Source organism: Leucoraja erinacea, chromosome 1, assembly GCF_028641065.1.
Source record: "Leucoraja erinacea ecotype New England chromosome 1, Leri_hhj_1, whole genome shotgun sequence".
Lineage (NCBI taxonomy): Eukaryota > Metazoa > Chordata > Chondrichthyes > Rajiformes > Rajidae > Leucoraja > Leucoraja erinaceus.
Window position 1 is genome coordinate 64516862 of NC_073377.1, and position 14932 is coordinate 64531793.

General features: G+C 41.9%; 1 protein-coding gene across 1 annotated transcript in view; it reads left to right on the forward strand.

Moving 5' to 3' along the window:
• kdr (kinase insert domain receptor (a type III receptor tyrosine kinase)) overlaps nt 1–14932 on the forward strand; it is a 74814-nt gene that overhangs the window by 15328 nt on the left and 44554 nt on the right. Inside the window, exons 6-11 of the mRNA XM_055648367.1 lie at nt 2092–2231; nt 6001–6172; nt 6688–6805; nt 8264–8433; nt 10022–10178; nt 13343–13475. Of these exons, the coding sequence (XP_055504342.1) occupies nt 2092–2231; nt 6001–6172; nt 6688–6805; nt 8264–8433; nt 10022–10178; nt 13343–13475 (890 nt within the window). The remainder of the gene's footprint in view (nt 1–2091; nt 2232–6000; nt 6173–6687; nt 6806–8263; nt 8434–10021; nt 10179–13342; nt 13476–14932) is intronic.

Below are 14932 nucleotides of genomic sequence, written 5' to 3' on the forward strand. Positions count from 1 at the left end.
CTGCTTGCTAATTTCTAATTTCTCCGAACAAATAAATAATAAAAGGCCTGGACAGAGTGGATGTGGAGAGGATATTTCCAGTAGTGGGAGAGTGTAGGACCAGAGGGCACAGCCTCACAATAAAAGGAAGTTCCTTCAGAACTTTTCTGCGTAACTTTTTCACACAAAGGGTGGTGGGTGTATGGAACAAGCTGCCAGAGGAGGTAATTGAGCCTGGGACTATTCCATTGTTTAAGAAACAGTTAGACAGGTATATGGATAGAACAGGTTTGGAGAGAAATGGACCAAGTGCAGGCAAGTGGGGTTAGTGTAGCTGGGACATTGTTGGCCGGTGTGCGCGAGTTGGGTCGAAGGGCCTGTTTCCACATTGTATCACTCTATAACGGCGATGGGGAGGAATTTCTTTAGTCACAGGATGGTGAATTTGTAGAATTCATTGCCACAGACTACTGTGGAGATTAAGTCATTGGGTATTTTTAAAGCGGAGATGGATAGGTTCTTGACTGGTAAGGGCATCAAAGGTTAATGGGAGAAGGCAGTAGAATGGGGTTGAGAGGGAAAAATATATTGCAATGATGGAATATTGGAGCAGACTCGATGGGCCAAATGACCTATTTTGCTCCAGTAAACTGGTCATATGAACCCCATCCACAATCTTTGCCCACTTACTCTGGGTAGCATATCTTCATCATGGCCTTTAACTGCAAATGGCAGGAGCACATCGAGGACTGAAACAGTCACTGCACTGCAAACTATGGCCATCAAAGGCATCTGTTAATGCACATTAAGCATTATGGTCCACACAGATCTAGATCAATGTTCAACACTGTGACAGTAAGAAATTGTGGTGATATCTGATAACATTAGGAGATTTCCTCCGCTAGATTGAAAATTACAAATAAAATACAGCAGGTTGAAAATTCTAAAAATACTAAGTTCGGAAGGAAGGTTATTTTCCTAAAATATTGACACTGTTTCTCTGCACATAAATTTTGTCTGACCTGCTGTTGCAAATTATTTTATTTTATTTATAATGGCAAATGTGTTCTTAGTACATTAAGCAACAAGGCAAAACAGCACTACATTTCCTTTCTACCTATTCTCTTTTCTAGTTCTACATTTGACTTCCCTCCTTCCCTCCTTCCCTATCAGATTCCATCATCTAGTCTTCTCCCATCAATCAATCAATCAGTTTTATTTGTCACAATGCACATTAAGTGCAAGTGAAATGAATTTACTTGTCACCTCCAGTTTTAGTTGCAATCTCCACACTTTTCACCCCCACCTGACTCATTTGCTAATCAATCCTTTCTCACCCGGTTCCACTAATCACTTGAAGAAGGGTCCCAACCCAAAACGTCATCTGTCCATTCTCTCCTCAGATGCTGTCTAACCTATTGTGTTCATCCAGCATGTGTTTTGCTCAAGATTCCAGCACCTGCAGTTCCTTTTGAGTTCGTACAGCACTCCCCTACAGCTCTCACCAACTTCTACAGATGCACCACAGAAAACATTTTATCAGGATGCATCACAGGTTGGTTTGGGAACAGCGCCATCCAAGACTGCAAGAAATTGCAGCAAATTGTGCATGCAGCCCAGACCATCACACAAACCAACCTCCCTTCTATTGACTCAATTCATACCTCGCACTGCCTCAGCAAGGCCAGCAGCATTATCAAGAACAAGTTGCATCCTGGCCACTCCCTCGTCACCCCTCTCCCATCAGGCAAAAGGTATAGGAGTGTGAAAACACACACCACCAGATTCAGGGACAGTTTCTTCCCAGCTGTTATCGGGCAACTGAATCATCCTACCACAACCGGAGAACAGCGCTGAACTACCATCGACCTCTTTGATGACCCTTGGACTATCCTTGATCGGACTTTGCTGGCTTGCATTAAATGTTATTCCCATATAATGTATCTTCTAGACTGTAAATGGATCCATTGTGACTGTACATTGTCTTTCTGCTGACTGGTTAGCAAGCAAAAAAGCTTTTCACTGTACCTTTCACGTGACAAAAACTAAACTGAAACTGAATATCATCCACGCTACAACATCATAAGTCTCTATTTATAATCCCTTCTGTAGGACACTTGATTTATAACCTCACACTGAACACACCAACCCCAGTGGAATTGTCAGTGAGGGAGCGCTTGATACTCAACTGCACTGCCAGAACAGAACTGAATGTACAGCTGAATTTTCAATGGGAATATCCAGATAAGAAGGTATAACATATAAAAATATTACTGCTTTTATTGATTTGAAAAGGTAAAAAGGTATCTTTCTGAATAAACCCAATGAAGCAGGATAGGATGTTCACTTTGTTACTTCAAGTCTGGGTTTACCGTAGGAAAGGGGAGAAGTAGATTGTTTTGTAACAATTATTTTATGGCAGTCTTAAACATACATATTTTACATGTTTACCTGGGAGTACTTATTTTCTGTTTATCGAACAGGTAAAGTGCTAATTGCAAACTGAATACAACTGTTGAAAGAAGTAAGGTTGTTAATAATTTATTTTAGCAGTACAATCACAAAAAGATTATAAAACACCAAAAGATCTTCAGGTCACATTACTAGGCCAAATGGTACAAAGGAAACACTGTAAATCTACATTGCAGGGACAAATTTAAAAATGAAATGCAGGTGATGGTAGTCTTGGCTAAAGGGAGTAACAGACCAGAAATAGTCCTGAGATTTTAGTGTCATGAACTTATTGAAAGAACAATATTGTTAAATAAAACATGCCATCATGATAGGCACAGTCATTGTGGGCGGAATGGCTTGTTCCTGGCAGTATTGTTCTATATTCATTAGATTCACGGAAATATGCTGGTAATGTTTGGAGCAGGAGAAATACCTTATGAATTGCCATTACAAACAATCATAGTTAAAATGACAAAATATCAGACCTTATAAATTATTATTGTTCTCAGTATGTAAAGAGTTTACCCTTTTGTAGAAATTGTGAAATGTAGTCAGATTGAATGTTAAGAACATCTACGATGAATTCCTTTGGAATTGCAACCATTATTGTTAAAGTAAAGCAACTTAAAATTCTACAAAGTTCCGCAAACACCAAGAAAGATAAAAAGCAAAACAATGAAAGGCCTATCTTGAGATAAATGGCTGGAATATTTTTGTTTATAAGAAAATAGTAAGGAAATATTCGTAAAGGGACCAGTCATTTTTTTGACAAGGAATCTTTTATATTCAATTTAATACATAGACAGACTCTCAATTTAATTTCCCACAAACAAAGCAATATATCAGAGAATCCAGCACTTTCTCAGCAGCATAACAGAGACATATTAGTTATGCAGTTTAAGTTCAGAGTGGCACTGAAATTTTCACTTTCAGGTGCAGGCACGGAAATTACTATCAAAACATGGGGGGGACACAATTTTTTGATGGCCACGAGTGCACATGCTCACACACGCGAGGCTTCAGCCGTGGGCCCTGTGGATGGTAACATCGGGAGCTGACCTGGTTGGTGATTGGCTCCGAACTCCAGCAACAGCAGCTTCGTCTGCCCCGAATCGTGCAGCTTGAATCGGCCCATTCGCAGGGCCTTTCATCGTCCGACGGGAGCTTCAACATTGGGAGCCTCGATCGTCTCGAGGCAGAAATTTGACCACAGGGCGGTGGAAGATCCCGTTGCCAATTTTAAGCTGCGCCGGGCCGGGCGATGAAAAGCCCCACAAACGGACTGATTCAAGCTCCACTCTATGATCTTTGCTCCACCAGGACGTCACCCTCCTCCAATCACGGGCTCTGTCCTCAGTCCCACCCTCCTACTTCCGCCTCTGACAGACACCTCCCTCCTCCAATCATCGGTCTGAATCATCATGGTTCCCCCTCCCACAACCTGCTGACCGACGTCTCTCTCGTCCAATCGGCGCCCTCGATCATCAGTCCCACCCCCACTGTCTTGTGGAAAGCGGGGATTTTAATGGGTTTTTTTCCACTGGATTTTAAAATCCTGATAGAAAACATGGGGGGATTATGCCCCGCCTCTCAAAACATGGGTGGGGGGGCATGCCCCCCTGTCCCCCCTGGGGATTTCTGTCCATGTTCAGGTGTAAGAATATACCTAGTGAGCCAACCTGGTGCATCACAGATACTAATGTTAATCAATGGGATGATCTAGGTCCACATAAACTGATATAGGTTTATATTGTCATATTGTATTATGAAAACTGATGAAAACATGAAAACGAGATACTGTGAAAATTTTGCGTTGCATGCAATCCAGCCAAATTGTACCAAATATGAGAAGATCAAACCATACATGTTTACATACTGTGTTGCAAAAAGAGAAAAACAGATAGCATAATATAGTTACAACTATAGAGAAAGAATAGATATCAGAAGTAACAGGGTAGATTGCGAGATGAGGAATACATTGTTAGGTTACGATAATCCATTCAAGAGTCTGACAACAGAAGCAATTCCTAATCTGGCAGTGCATGATTCAAAGCTTTTGCATCTTCTGCTGGGAGGGAGATGGGAGAAGAGGGAATGAACGGTGTGTGAATGATACATGATTACGTTGGCTGCTTTCCCAAGGCAGCGTGATGAGTGGATGGAGTCGATGGGGAAAGTGGGGAGAATGAGATGGGGGGGTACCGCATGGCTCGGTGCTGGGACCGCAGCTATTTGCAATATACACCAATGATTTAGATAAAGACAGATTACTATCTAAATGGTGTCAAGTTGGGAAAAGGGGAAGTACAACGGGATCTGGGGGTCCTTGTTCATCAGTCAATGAAAGTAAGCATGCAGGTACAGCAGGCAGTGAAGAAAGCGAATAGCATGTTGGCCTTTATAACAAGAGGAGTTGAGATTAGGAGCAAAGAGGTCCTCTGCAGTTGTATAGGGCCCTGGTGAGACCACACCTGGAGTATTGTGTGCAGTTTTAGCTCCCTAATTTGATGAAGGACATTCTTGCTATTGAGGCAGCGCAGCATAGGTTTACAAGGTTAATTCCTGGGATGGCGGAACTGTCATACGCTGCGAGAATGGAATGGCTGGGCGTGTATACTCTGGAGTTTAGAAGGATGAGAGGGTATCTTATTGAAACATATAAGCTTATTAAGGGTTTAGACATGCTAGAGGCAGGAAACATGTTCCCGATGTTACTTGGGGGAGTCCAGAACCAGGGGCCACAGTTGTAGACTAGGTAAGCCATTTAGAACGGAGATGAGGAAATATTTTTTCTCACAGAGAGTTGTGAGTCTGTGGAATTCTCTGACTCAGAGGGCAGTGGAGGCCGGTTCTCTGGATGCTTTCAAGAGAGAGCTAGATAGGGCTCTTAAAGACAGCAGTCAGGGGATATGGGGAGAAGGCAGGAACGGGTTACTGATTGGGGATGATCAGCCATGATCACATTGAATGGCTCGAAGGGCCGAATGGCCTAATCCTGCACCTATTGTCTATTGTCTATTGGGGGGAAATGAGATGGAGGAGGCTGCTTTGTGTGATGAGCTGGACTGTGACCATGTCGTGATCGTGGGCAGAGCAGCTGTCAACCCAAGCTGTGATCCATTCAATGATTTCTATGGTAGATCTGCAGAAGTTGGTAAGAATCATTGGAGACATGTTGAATTTCCTTAGTCCTCTGAGTAAGTAGAGCACTGGTGTGTTATCGAGGCCGTAGCAGAATCCATTCAGTAAATTTGAACTATGTAGTATTGGATCTCCAAATAAACACTATTTGACTAAACACTTACCTTGACTTTTATCATCTGGATGCCCGCAGCGGCGACTGCGGAGGGTTGAGGTCCCGACCACGGGGGGAAATGGAGGAGGACTGGCCAAATGTTGTGCCTTCCACCACAGTGATGAATGCTGTGGTGGATGTTTGTGTTAAAATTTTATTGTGTTTTTGTGTGTTCTTTCTCATTGTACCGCTGCTGGAAAATTCATTTCACTTGCACTTTATGTGCAATGTGACGAATAAAACTGATTGTATTGTATTTCTGTTAATTACAGCACAATCCTCACTTATTCATCAAAATCCAGAAGCGACATTTAACAAATAGCCTGGAATTCTCAAGCTTTCTGATTATAGATAATGTGACAAAGAGAGATGAAGGCAGATATTTATGCAGAGCTACCAGTGACAGGATGACAAAGGAGACCAGCGCTGATGTTATTGTCTATGGTAAGATATATTCTGTATGATATGCTGTGAAATACATTGACTAGATATAAATAGTTTTAAGGTATTTTAAGGGCATAACATTATTACCAAATATAACTACCACTGGCAAATGTTAGACTGAATCAAGAGTTTTTGCAAACACCATAACCTTGATGGGCGAATGACACAAAAGAGCTTTGCACAGCTATTATGTTAGTTCATAAATGTGCTTTTGGGGCATCAAGTAAACCATTTGTACTTGTTTGGAGAATAACATCCCTGCTGCAAAAAAGGTGCCTTTTCTTGATGACTGAACAAATTGACATCATTTTTACAGTGCCAGGGGCCAAACCTCCACACATTTTTGTTGAATGTTAACAATTTGTTTTCCTAACTTGTTCACACAAATATAATGAGCTATGCGTTCTTACACAAACAGCGTCAGTTCCTCTGGCACTCAGAAGTTTGCACGCCAAAGGTTTTCAAAAAGACCATTAGCTTTAGGATCTGACTTTGCTTTTATTTTGTGCTTTCAGAAAAACCCTTCATCTTCATAGATCTCAAAGCCAGGTCAATAATTGAGACAGTACTGAACGAAAGGGATGTCAACATTTCAGTGATGTTCACAGGCTATCCCCAGCCAGAAGTGAAATGGTAATTGCTAAACAAATGATATAAATAATAAGTGACAGTTAATTTAGAGAGATCTTCTTCTTTCGTGAGGCGGGCACAGCATAAAGTTGTTGGACAACTTGTTCTATTTGATCTTCCGTTTGTACACGTCGAGTTGGTTGCATTAGTTGAAACAGGGTGGACCACGTGAAGGTTGCAATCTTCCACCCTATTTACAGAGATGAATACCAGAGCATTAAATATGTAGTTATCTTACCAAATGCAATTGTCAGTTTTATTATTCATTTTGACGTGTTTCCATGAAATGTTAAATGACCTTGGATGATTGGAATGAGTTGAACTTCAGTACATTGAGTTAAATATCTTGTTTCTAATACTTTAAATATTTTGGTTATAATGCACAAAATTGGATAGAACAATAGATCAAAAACATATTTTGCTAGAATTTCAGAGGTTTAAGATGAAATGTTATATTTATATTTTCTGAATCAAGTGTAAACATGTGGAGTTTTTATTTGTTAGTTAGTTTGAATGAATCAAATAGCAGATGACAAGGTGGTGTAGCTGGTAGAGCTACTGCCTCACAGCGCTAGACTTCTGGCTTTGTTTCTGACCTCGGGTGATGTTTGTATGGAGTTTGCATATTCTCTCTATGACAGCATGGGCTTCTTCCAGATGCTCCAGTATCCTCCCACATCCCAAAGACACTGGCTAATTCATCTCTGTAAATTACCACCAGTGTGTAGGGAGTGGATTCTTAAATAGGATAACATAGATACCAATGTGAATGGGTAATTATAGAAACATAGACAATAGGTGCAGAAGTAGGCCATTCGGCCCTTCGATCCTGCACCGCCATTCAATATGATCATGGCTGATCATCCACCTCAGTATCCTGTACCTGCCTTCTCTCCATACCCCCTGATCCCTTTAGCCACAAGGGCCACATCTAACTCCCTCTTAAATATAGCCAATGAACTGGCCTCAACTACCTTCGGTGGCAGAGAATTCCACAGATTCACCACTCTCTGTGGGAAAAATGTTTTTCTCATCTCGGGCCTAAAATATTTCCCCCTTATCCTTAAAATCGATGGTTGGTGTGGGCTTGATAGGTCAAATGTCCGGTTTCCGGGCTATAACTTTCAATCGATCAATCAAATGACTTGGTCAGCTGAAACGTAAACTGTGTTTTAAATGCAATACTTTAAAATTGATCATTGTTGCAAAAGAAACTACAAAGTCATCAGACTTTTCTAATACCATTTCATGCAATCAATAGATCCTTGTTCTGTACCAAATATGGTCTAATGTTTATTACTAATACGTTGCTCTACTCATAATTTTGGGCGTTTTCTTAGGGTCGCAGCATAAAAGGATTATCAAAGGGATCAACATTATTTTATATCCACAGTATGTAAGCACAATTTAAGAAAATCCCGTAATTACTTCAGAATAATTCCAAATGACTTATTTTTATAGGACCAAGAATGGAAGACCAATTAGTAAGGATGACTACCGAATAAAGCAGGTTAGATATGCACTGCTGATCAGTGATGTTACAGAAAATGAAGTTGGGAATTACACAATTATACTGAGAAATCCAATGTCAAAAGAGGTGCGGCATCACACAGTTCAACTCAAAGTAAACGGTAAGAAATTCTGTAGTTCTGGGCAGTTTCGTAATTGAAGAATCTCAAGTGAATGTTAAAAGTCATCATTGCAAGACATACCCTCTGACTCCCACAGCAACCTAGACTACACCTCCTCCCACTCTGCTGCCTTTCTCTCGTCTCTCCATTTCTGCCTCATCTGTTTACGAGATGAAGCTTTCCAATTCAGAACAGCAGAGAAGTTCCCCTTCTTCAGGAAATGGGGCTTCTCGCCCAGAGTGATTGATGGAGCTCTCACCTGCATCTCCATTTCCTGTACTTCTTCAGACTGATTGTCGTAGTGGGGGAGAAACCTGGGTAAATCTTTCCTTCACGCCGCCTCTCTTTTATAGCTTTCTCCCATCCTAGAAACATAGAAATTAGGTGCAGGAGTAGGCCATTCGGCCCTTCGAGCCTGCACCGCCATTCAATATGATCATGGCTGATCATCAACTCAGTATCCCGTACCTGCCTTCTCTCCATATCCTCTGATCCCCTTGGCCACAAGGGCCACATCTAACTCCCCCTTAAATATAGCCAATGAACTGGCCTCAACTACCCTCTGTGGCAGAGAGTTCCAGAGATTCACCACTCTCTGTGTGAAAAAAGTTCTCCTCATCTCAGTTTTAAAGGATTTCCCCCTTATCCTTAAGCTGTGACCCCTTTTCCTGGACTTCCCCAACATCGGGAACAATCTTCCTGCATCTAGCCTGTCCAACCCCTTAAGAATTTTGTAAGTTTCTATAAGATCCCCTCTCAGTCTCCTAAATTCTAGAGAGTATAAACCAAGTCTATCCAGTCTTTCTTCATAAGACAGTCCTGACATCCAAGGAATCAGTCTGGTGAACCTTCTCTGCACTCCCTCTATGGCAATAATGTCCTTCCTCAGATTTGGAGACCAAAACTGCACCCAATACTCCAGGTGTGGTCTCACCAAGACCCTGTACAACTGCAGTAGAACCTCCCTGCTCCTATACTCAAATCCTCTTGCTATGAAAGCCAACATACCATCCTCTACAATCAATCTGAAGAAGGCTCCCACCACAAAACATCACCTATCAATTTCCTCCAGAAATGCTGCCTGATCCACTGAGTTAATCCAGCACTTTGTGATTTTCCCCTATAAAGTATCTGAATTGAAATACCAGTGGGATCAGCAATTGGGCAGTGGGCAATGCGGGTGATCCACTGCCACCCATTGTTAAGTCCGCTCTGAAATTATTTTGATGGCATTTCTGACTGCATTACAAAAGGCTCTAACTATTTTGTCCATGATTTAAAATAAACTACAATTGTTTTTATTTCAATTGCATTTACCTTTGATGCTAGAAAGGACTTGCACTTGGAACCTCTGGGTTATTCATGCCTTTCTGCATCTCAATAGTTTACCCTGTGTAGCAAACCGAACACTTCATTAGTTCATGAAATAGGAGCAGAATTAGGCCATTCAGCCATTCAAGTCTACTTTGCCGTCCAATCATGGCTGATCTATCCTTCCCCTTGAACCCCATTCTCCTCATAACCCCTGACACCTGGACAGTTGTTCACAGGCATCTGATTTCTGAAAGTGTGATTCATTATTTAACAGTTCCTCCAGAAATTCATGAGAAAGAAGTGGCGACAAATACTGACTTTCACAACTATGGAAGCAGGCAAACATTGACTTGCACTGCGTATGGCATCCCTACTCCCAGCAGCATCATCTGGGACTGGCAGCCCATGGAGAACTGCAGCTTCTCCTACAAGTAAGATATTTGATTCCTTATTTTGGTACTTCATTGTGGTTCTGACGGAGGTGGTTTATTTTTCACTTGTTCTGAAATTGTGCATGAATTGAACTTGGGATTGAACTGTACTTTTGGAGGACAGAGTATTTTACTATAGTGAGAGATTGCATACAATTTGTTGGGTTTCGGAGTATCCCAAGTTTAGTTTAGTTTATTGTCATGTGTACTGAGGTACAGTGAAAAGCTTTTTGTTGCACGCTAACCAGACAACGGAAAGATTATATATGATTACAATCCTTGCACACGAATCACTGAAAGTTGGCATGCAAGCATTTAGGAGAGCAAATAGTTTGTTGGCCTTTACTACAAGAGAATTTGAGTTCAGGTTAGTGATGTCCGGCACCAATTATTTAGGGTCAATGTGAGACTACAGTTGGAATAGTGGTTACCTCCTAATCTTAATGATAGATGTCTGGTCATGGGAAAGCAGAGAGAGTTACCAAGATTGATTCCAAGGATAGACACAATCTGACTCTCAGACTCTCAGTCTGAAGAAGGGTTCCTACACATTGATTCCAGGGATGGCAGGTTTGTTGTGGAAAGAGAATAAGCAGACTGAGCATATATTCTTCTGCATTTAGGATAAGAGGTGATTTGAAATATATAAAGCCCTCATGGGGCTTTATGAGGCAGATGCAAAATTAATGTGTAGGAAGGAATAGGAAGGAACCAGCAGATGCTGGTTTACGCTGAAGATAGACACAAAATGCTGATGTTTCCCCAAGCACTGGATTCCAGAACCAGGGGTCAGTCGCAAAGTATGGGTTGGCCATTCAGAGCAGATATCAGAAGAAATTCTCCACAAATCTTTGGTTTCTCCACCAAGAAACATAGAAACATAGAAAATGGGTGCAGGAGTAGGCCATTCTGCACTTCGAGCCAGCACTGCCATTCAATATGATCATGGCTGATCATCCAAAATCAGTACCCCATTCCTGCTTTTGCCCTATATCCCTTGATTCCATTAGCCCTAAGAGCCATATCCAACTCTCTCTTGAATACATTCAGTGAATTGGCCTCCATGGCAGAGAATTCCACAGATTCACAACTCTCTGGGTGAAAATGTTTTTCCTCATCGTGCTCAGTCAATCAGAACATTTTTGACAGCGATCAAAACATTTTTTGATATTAAGGGTCAGGATATGAGATTAGCCCAGGAAAGTGGCACTGAAATAAAAGGTCGGTGAGGATCAAGCAGAAAGGGACCAAGAGCTGGATGATCTACTCTTGATCCTAATTCTTACATTCTGCACCCGTTGTCTTTCTTTACCGTGAAACAGAATGACAAATCTTGATGTTACGTCTTGTCATTTTTGTGGATGGGATATATATTTTATTTAGCAGCAAGCAACATAGTTCAATAAGTTGACTATCAATGTAATAAATACTCTAGTGGGTTCAGAGAACTATCAATATCCCATTAGGCATATGGCAAGCATTTAGATGCATACCAACCAATAAAACAGTAACTTTGTGTTAAGTTGCAAAGGAATAATGCAGGCAAAAAGCTGACTGTTTGTCTGTGCAAGATGTATTTATTCTAGAGGAAGTGAATTGATTGATGTTGAGAATGAGTGACACCCTCCCACAGTAGCCCAAGAGGCTTTTCTTATCTTGGCCTCGCAGAAGGTCCGGTGGACTTCCTGCATGACAATCCTGGGCAATCTGCTTTCCTGTTGTTTGTTTGGCCACTCACATCCACTAGGTCCTTCCTCCACCACCCCTATTGTTTTCCCTTTCCAATCACGGAAGCAAGAATCTTATTGAGGACTGCAGTGGTTTCTCTGTCTCCTCATCTTCCTTAGAACTTGAATTATCTCTGGCAGCAAAACTAATTTATCAAAGCCTTGCTTCCAAACATAGTTACAACCTTCAGTGTATCCTAATTGAAATCACTTCAGGAGTTTGAATAATATTTTGAATTTTGAATATTTTTCTGCATTTGTTAAGGCTACACACAAAATGCACAATATAACACTCATTCCTTCCAGAGATGTTGTCTGACTCACTGCGTTACTCCAGCTTTTGGTGTCTGTCTGGTTTAAACCAGTATATGTATATATCATATATACTTTATATAAATGAAAAATGAAAAAAAATTTTTTTTTCATTTTTCATTTAAGAACAAAAAACTAAGTTCACCTTTATTGCAATTGATTCAGTTATGCATTCTGGCTCAAATGACATCAGCACATCAATGCCCACTAGTTTCATTAAAAAATCAGATGTTAGTTTCCACTAAATGTTGTACCTTTCATCTGTGTACTGTGGATAGCATGATTGTAATCATGTATAGTCTTTTCTTTAACTGGATAGCATGCAAACAAACGTTTTTCACTGTACCTTAGTACACATGACAATAATAATAAACTAAACAAAACCACGATGTTGCCTTTCAAAAGTACCTCATTAAAGTCAACCTTCCATTCTGATTACCTCAATGGGAGGGAGATGTCATTGTCAGTGTAAGTACAGAGACAAACAAAATTTTAGTCTCCCTGGAAGAGCGAGATGATTTGCCTGATTGGCAGTCACCGCGTGTGAGTAGAGTGACAGCTACCTCCTCGGCATCATGGATGGTGCTTTTGGGGTGAGAGCAGTCCTTGGCGATGCTGAGCGCCCTCGCAGACAGCGCTTGTTCTAAGTACAAGTTGTCTTCAGAGATGCTGCCTGACCCGCTGTGCTACTCCTACATCATGGTGCTTTTCCCTTGAGGTCAGACACAAGTATTATTGGTTTGTTGTTGATTGCAAATGTGGCAATGTAACTCAGCTTCAGAAAGAGACGGGATGAATTTATTTTTTTTGGTCTGATGATGAGTGTCAACAAGCTGTGTAGTTGAGGAAGCCAAGAAGTTGCTTCAGCTCAGTCTAATCATTTTCAATTGTAATTTCTGCATGTCTATTAGGAGAATAATTCTATCTATTTGATTCTCCAGACTGGTCGTAAAATTAGCTTTCCTAACCTTTAGGAGATATGCTGGCATCACAAAGTGTTTCAGTAAACTGAACATTTTCCCATTGAGTAACCGAGTGAATACAATTATGATTTGCTGGAAACTCATGTCATATTTAACTTGGAGGAGTTATTTGAAGATGATTATCTCAATTTCTTTCTAACAGTTATAGAAAAGAATTGCAAGCCCCCTATAAGTCGGATGGAGATGAAAACTGGAGGAACATCACAGACAATGAAGGCCGCAATATGATAGAAATCTCAGAGCCTCAAACTAAAGTCATTAAAGGAAAACACAAGGTGAATTAACTGTAGAAAATGTTTGGTTAAACAAACACAAAAAACGTTGAAGTCTATCATTGCAACAAATCTATAATTATATAAGAGAGTTGGGGACTCGAGTAACTGCAAGTGCTAGAATTTTACGTAGAACACAAAGTGCTAGAATTCCACAACTGGTCAGACAATCTGTGGAGGTCATGGATAGGTGACGTGTCGGTTTGAGACCCTTCTTTAGTCTAATAACTATATAAATTAATTTGAATGATGATTGTGAAGGTGGCGCGACTGACGTTGCAGCGGCCTCTGCAATCCTTTTTTAATCTTTGTCCCATTGAATGTATAGTTTGTTGTGGTTTTATATTGTTTTTAGCTGTGGGCGGAAACTTTAAAATCTCCTTCCTGCCTTCCTGTACGGCCTTTTCCCTGTCGGGCCTCCGTTGTCGTTGGGGCCTAGCACCGTGGAGCAGCCTCCAGACCTGGGGGCTCCAGTTGCGGAGCCTGCGGACTCCTCGCCATCATGGCGCTGGCCGGCTTCGGAGCGTGGAGAGCTGCTGACCCGACTCCGGTGCTCGGAGGCTCCAGCCGCAGGTTCGGTGGACGGTGACGTCCGGAAGTCCCGAGTCCCTGGTGGGAGACCACTTTTCGGAACTCCTGCAACGGCAACTTCTCCCGCCTGAGTTGCGTGGTTGAGGGTGACCCGGAGCGGGGCCTTGCATCACCTGGCGCGGCTTTAATGGCCGCGGGACTTGCCATCGCCCGTCGGGGGCTCCAACATTGAGACCCGGAGCGGGGCCTTGCATCTCCCGGCGCGGCCTTAACAGCCTTGCATCTCCTGGAGCAGGGCCTTGCATCACCTGCCGCGGGACTTGCCATCGCCAGCCAGGGGCTCCAACATTGAGACCCGGAGCGGGGCCTTGCATCTCCCGGCGCGGCCTTAACGGCCTTGCATCTCCTGGAGCGGGGCCTTGCATCGCCCGGTGCGGCCATAACGGCCACGGGACTTGCCATCGCCCGCCGGGAGCTTTAACATCAGGGGAAGAATGGAACACAGGGGAGAGACAAGACTTTGCCTTACATCACAGTGAGAACATCTGTGATGGATGTTTGTGTAAATTGTGTTGTTTGTGTGTCTTGGTTCTTTTCATGTTATATGACTGCAGAAACCAAATTTTGTTTGAACTTCTTTTGAGGTTCAAATGACAATAAATTTGTATTGTATTGTATTGTATTTTACCACACTGATCTTAATGGCGTAGTTGTGTTTTGATAACATTAATTGGGAATGTGATTGCACATATCTTTAATGTTATACTTAAATTTCATCGATTACAAATGTTGCTTTACTATCTGGACTCCTTTGGTCAGAGGTGATACTGTTTTTTGAGTTGATCTCAGTGTACCTGTAACAAGTAAAATGGACAAGGGAGAACCAGTGGATGTAGTGTATCTGGACTTTCAGAAAGTCTTGATAAGGT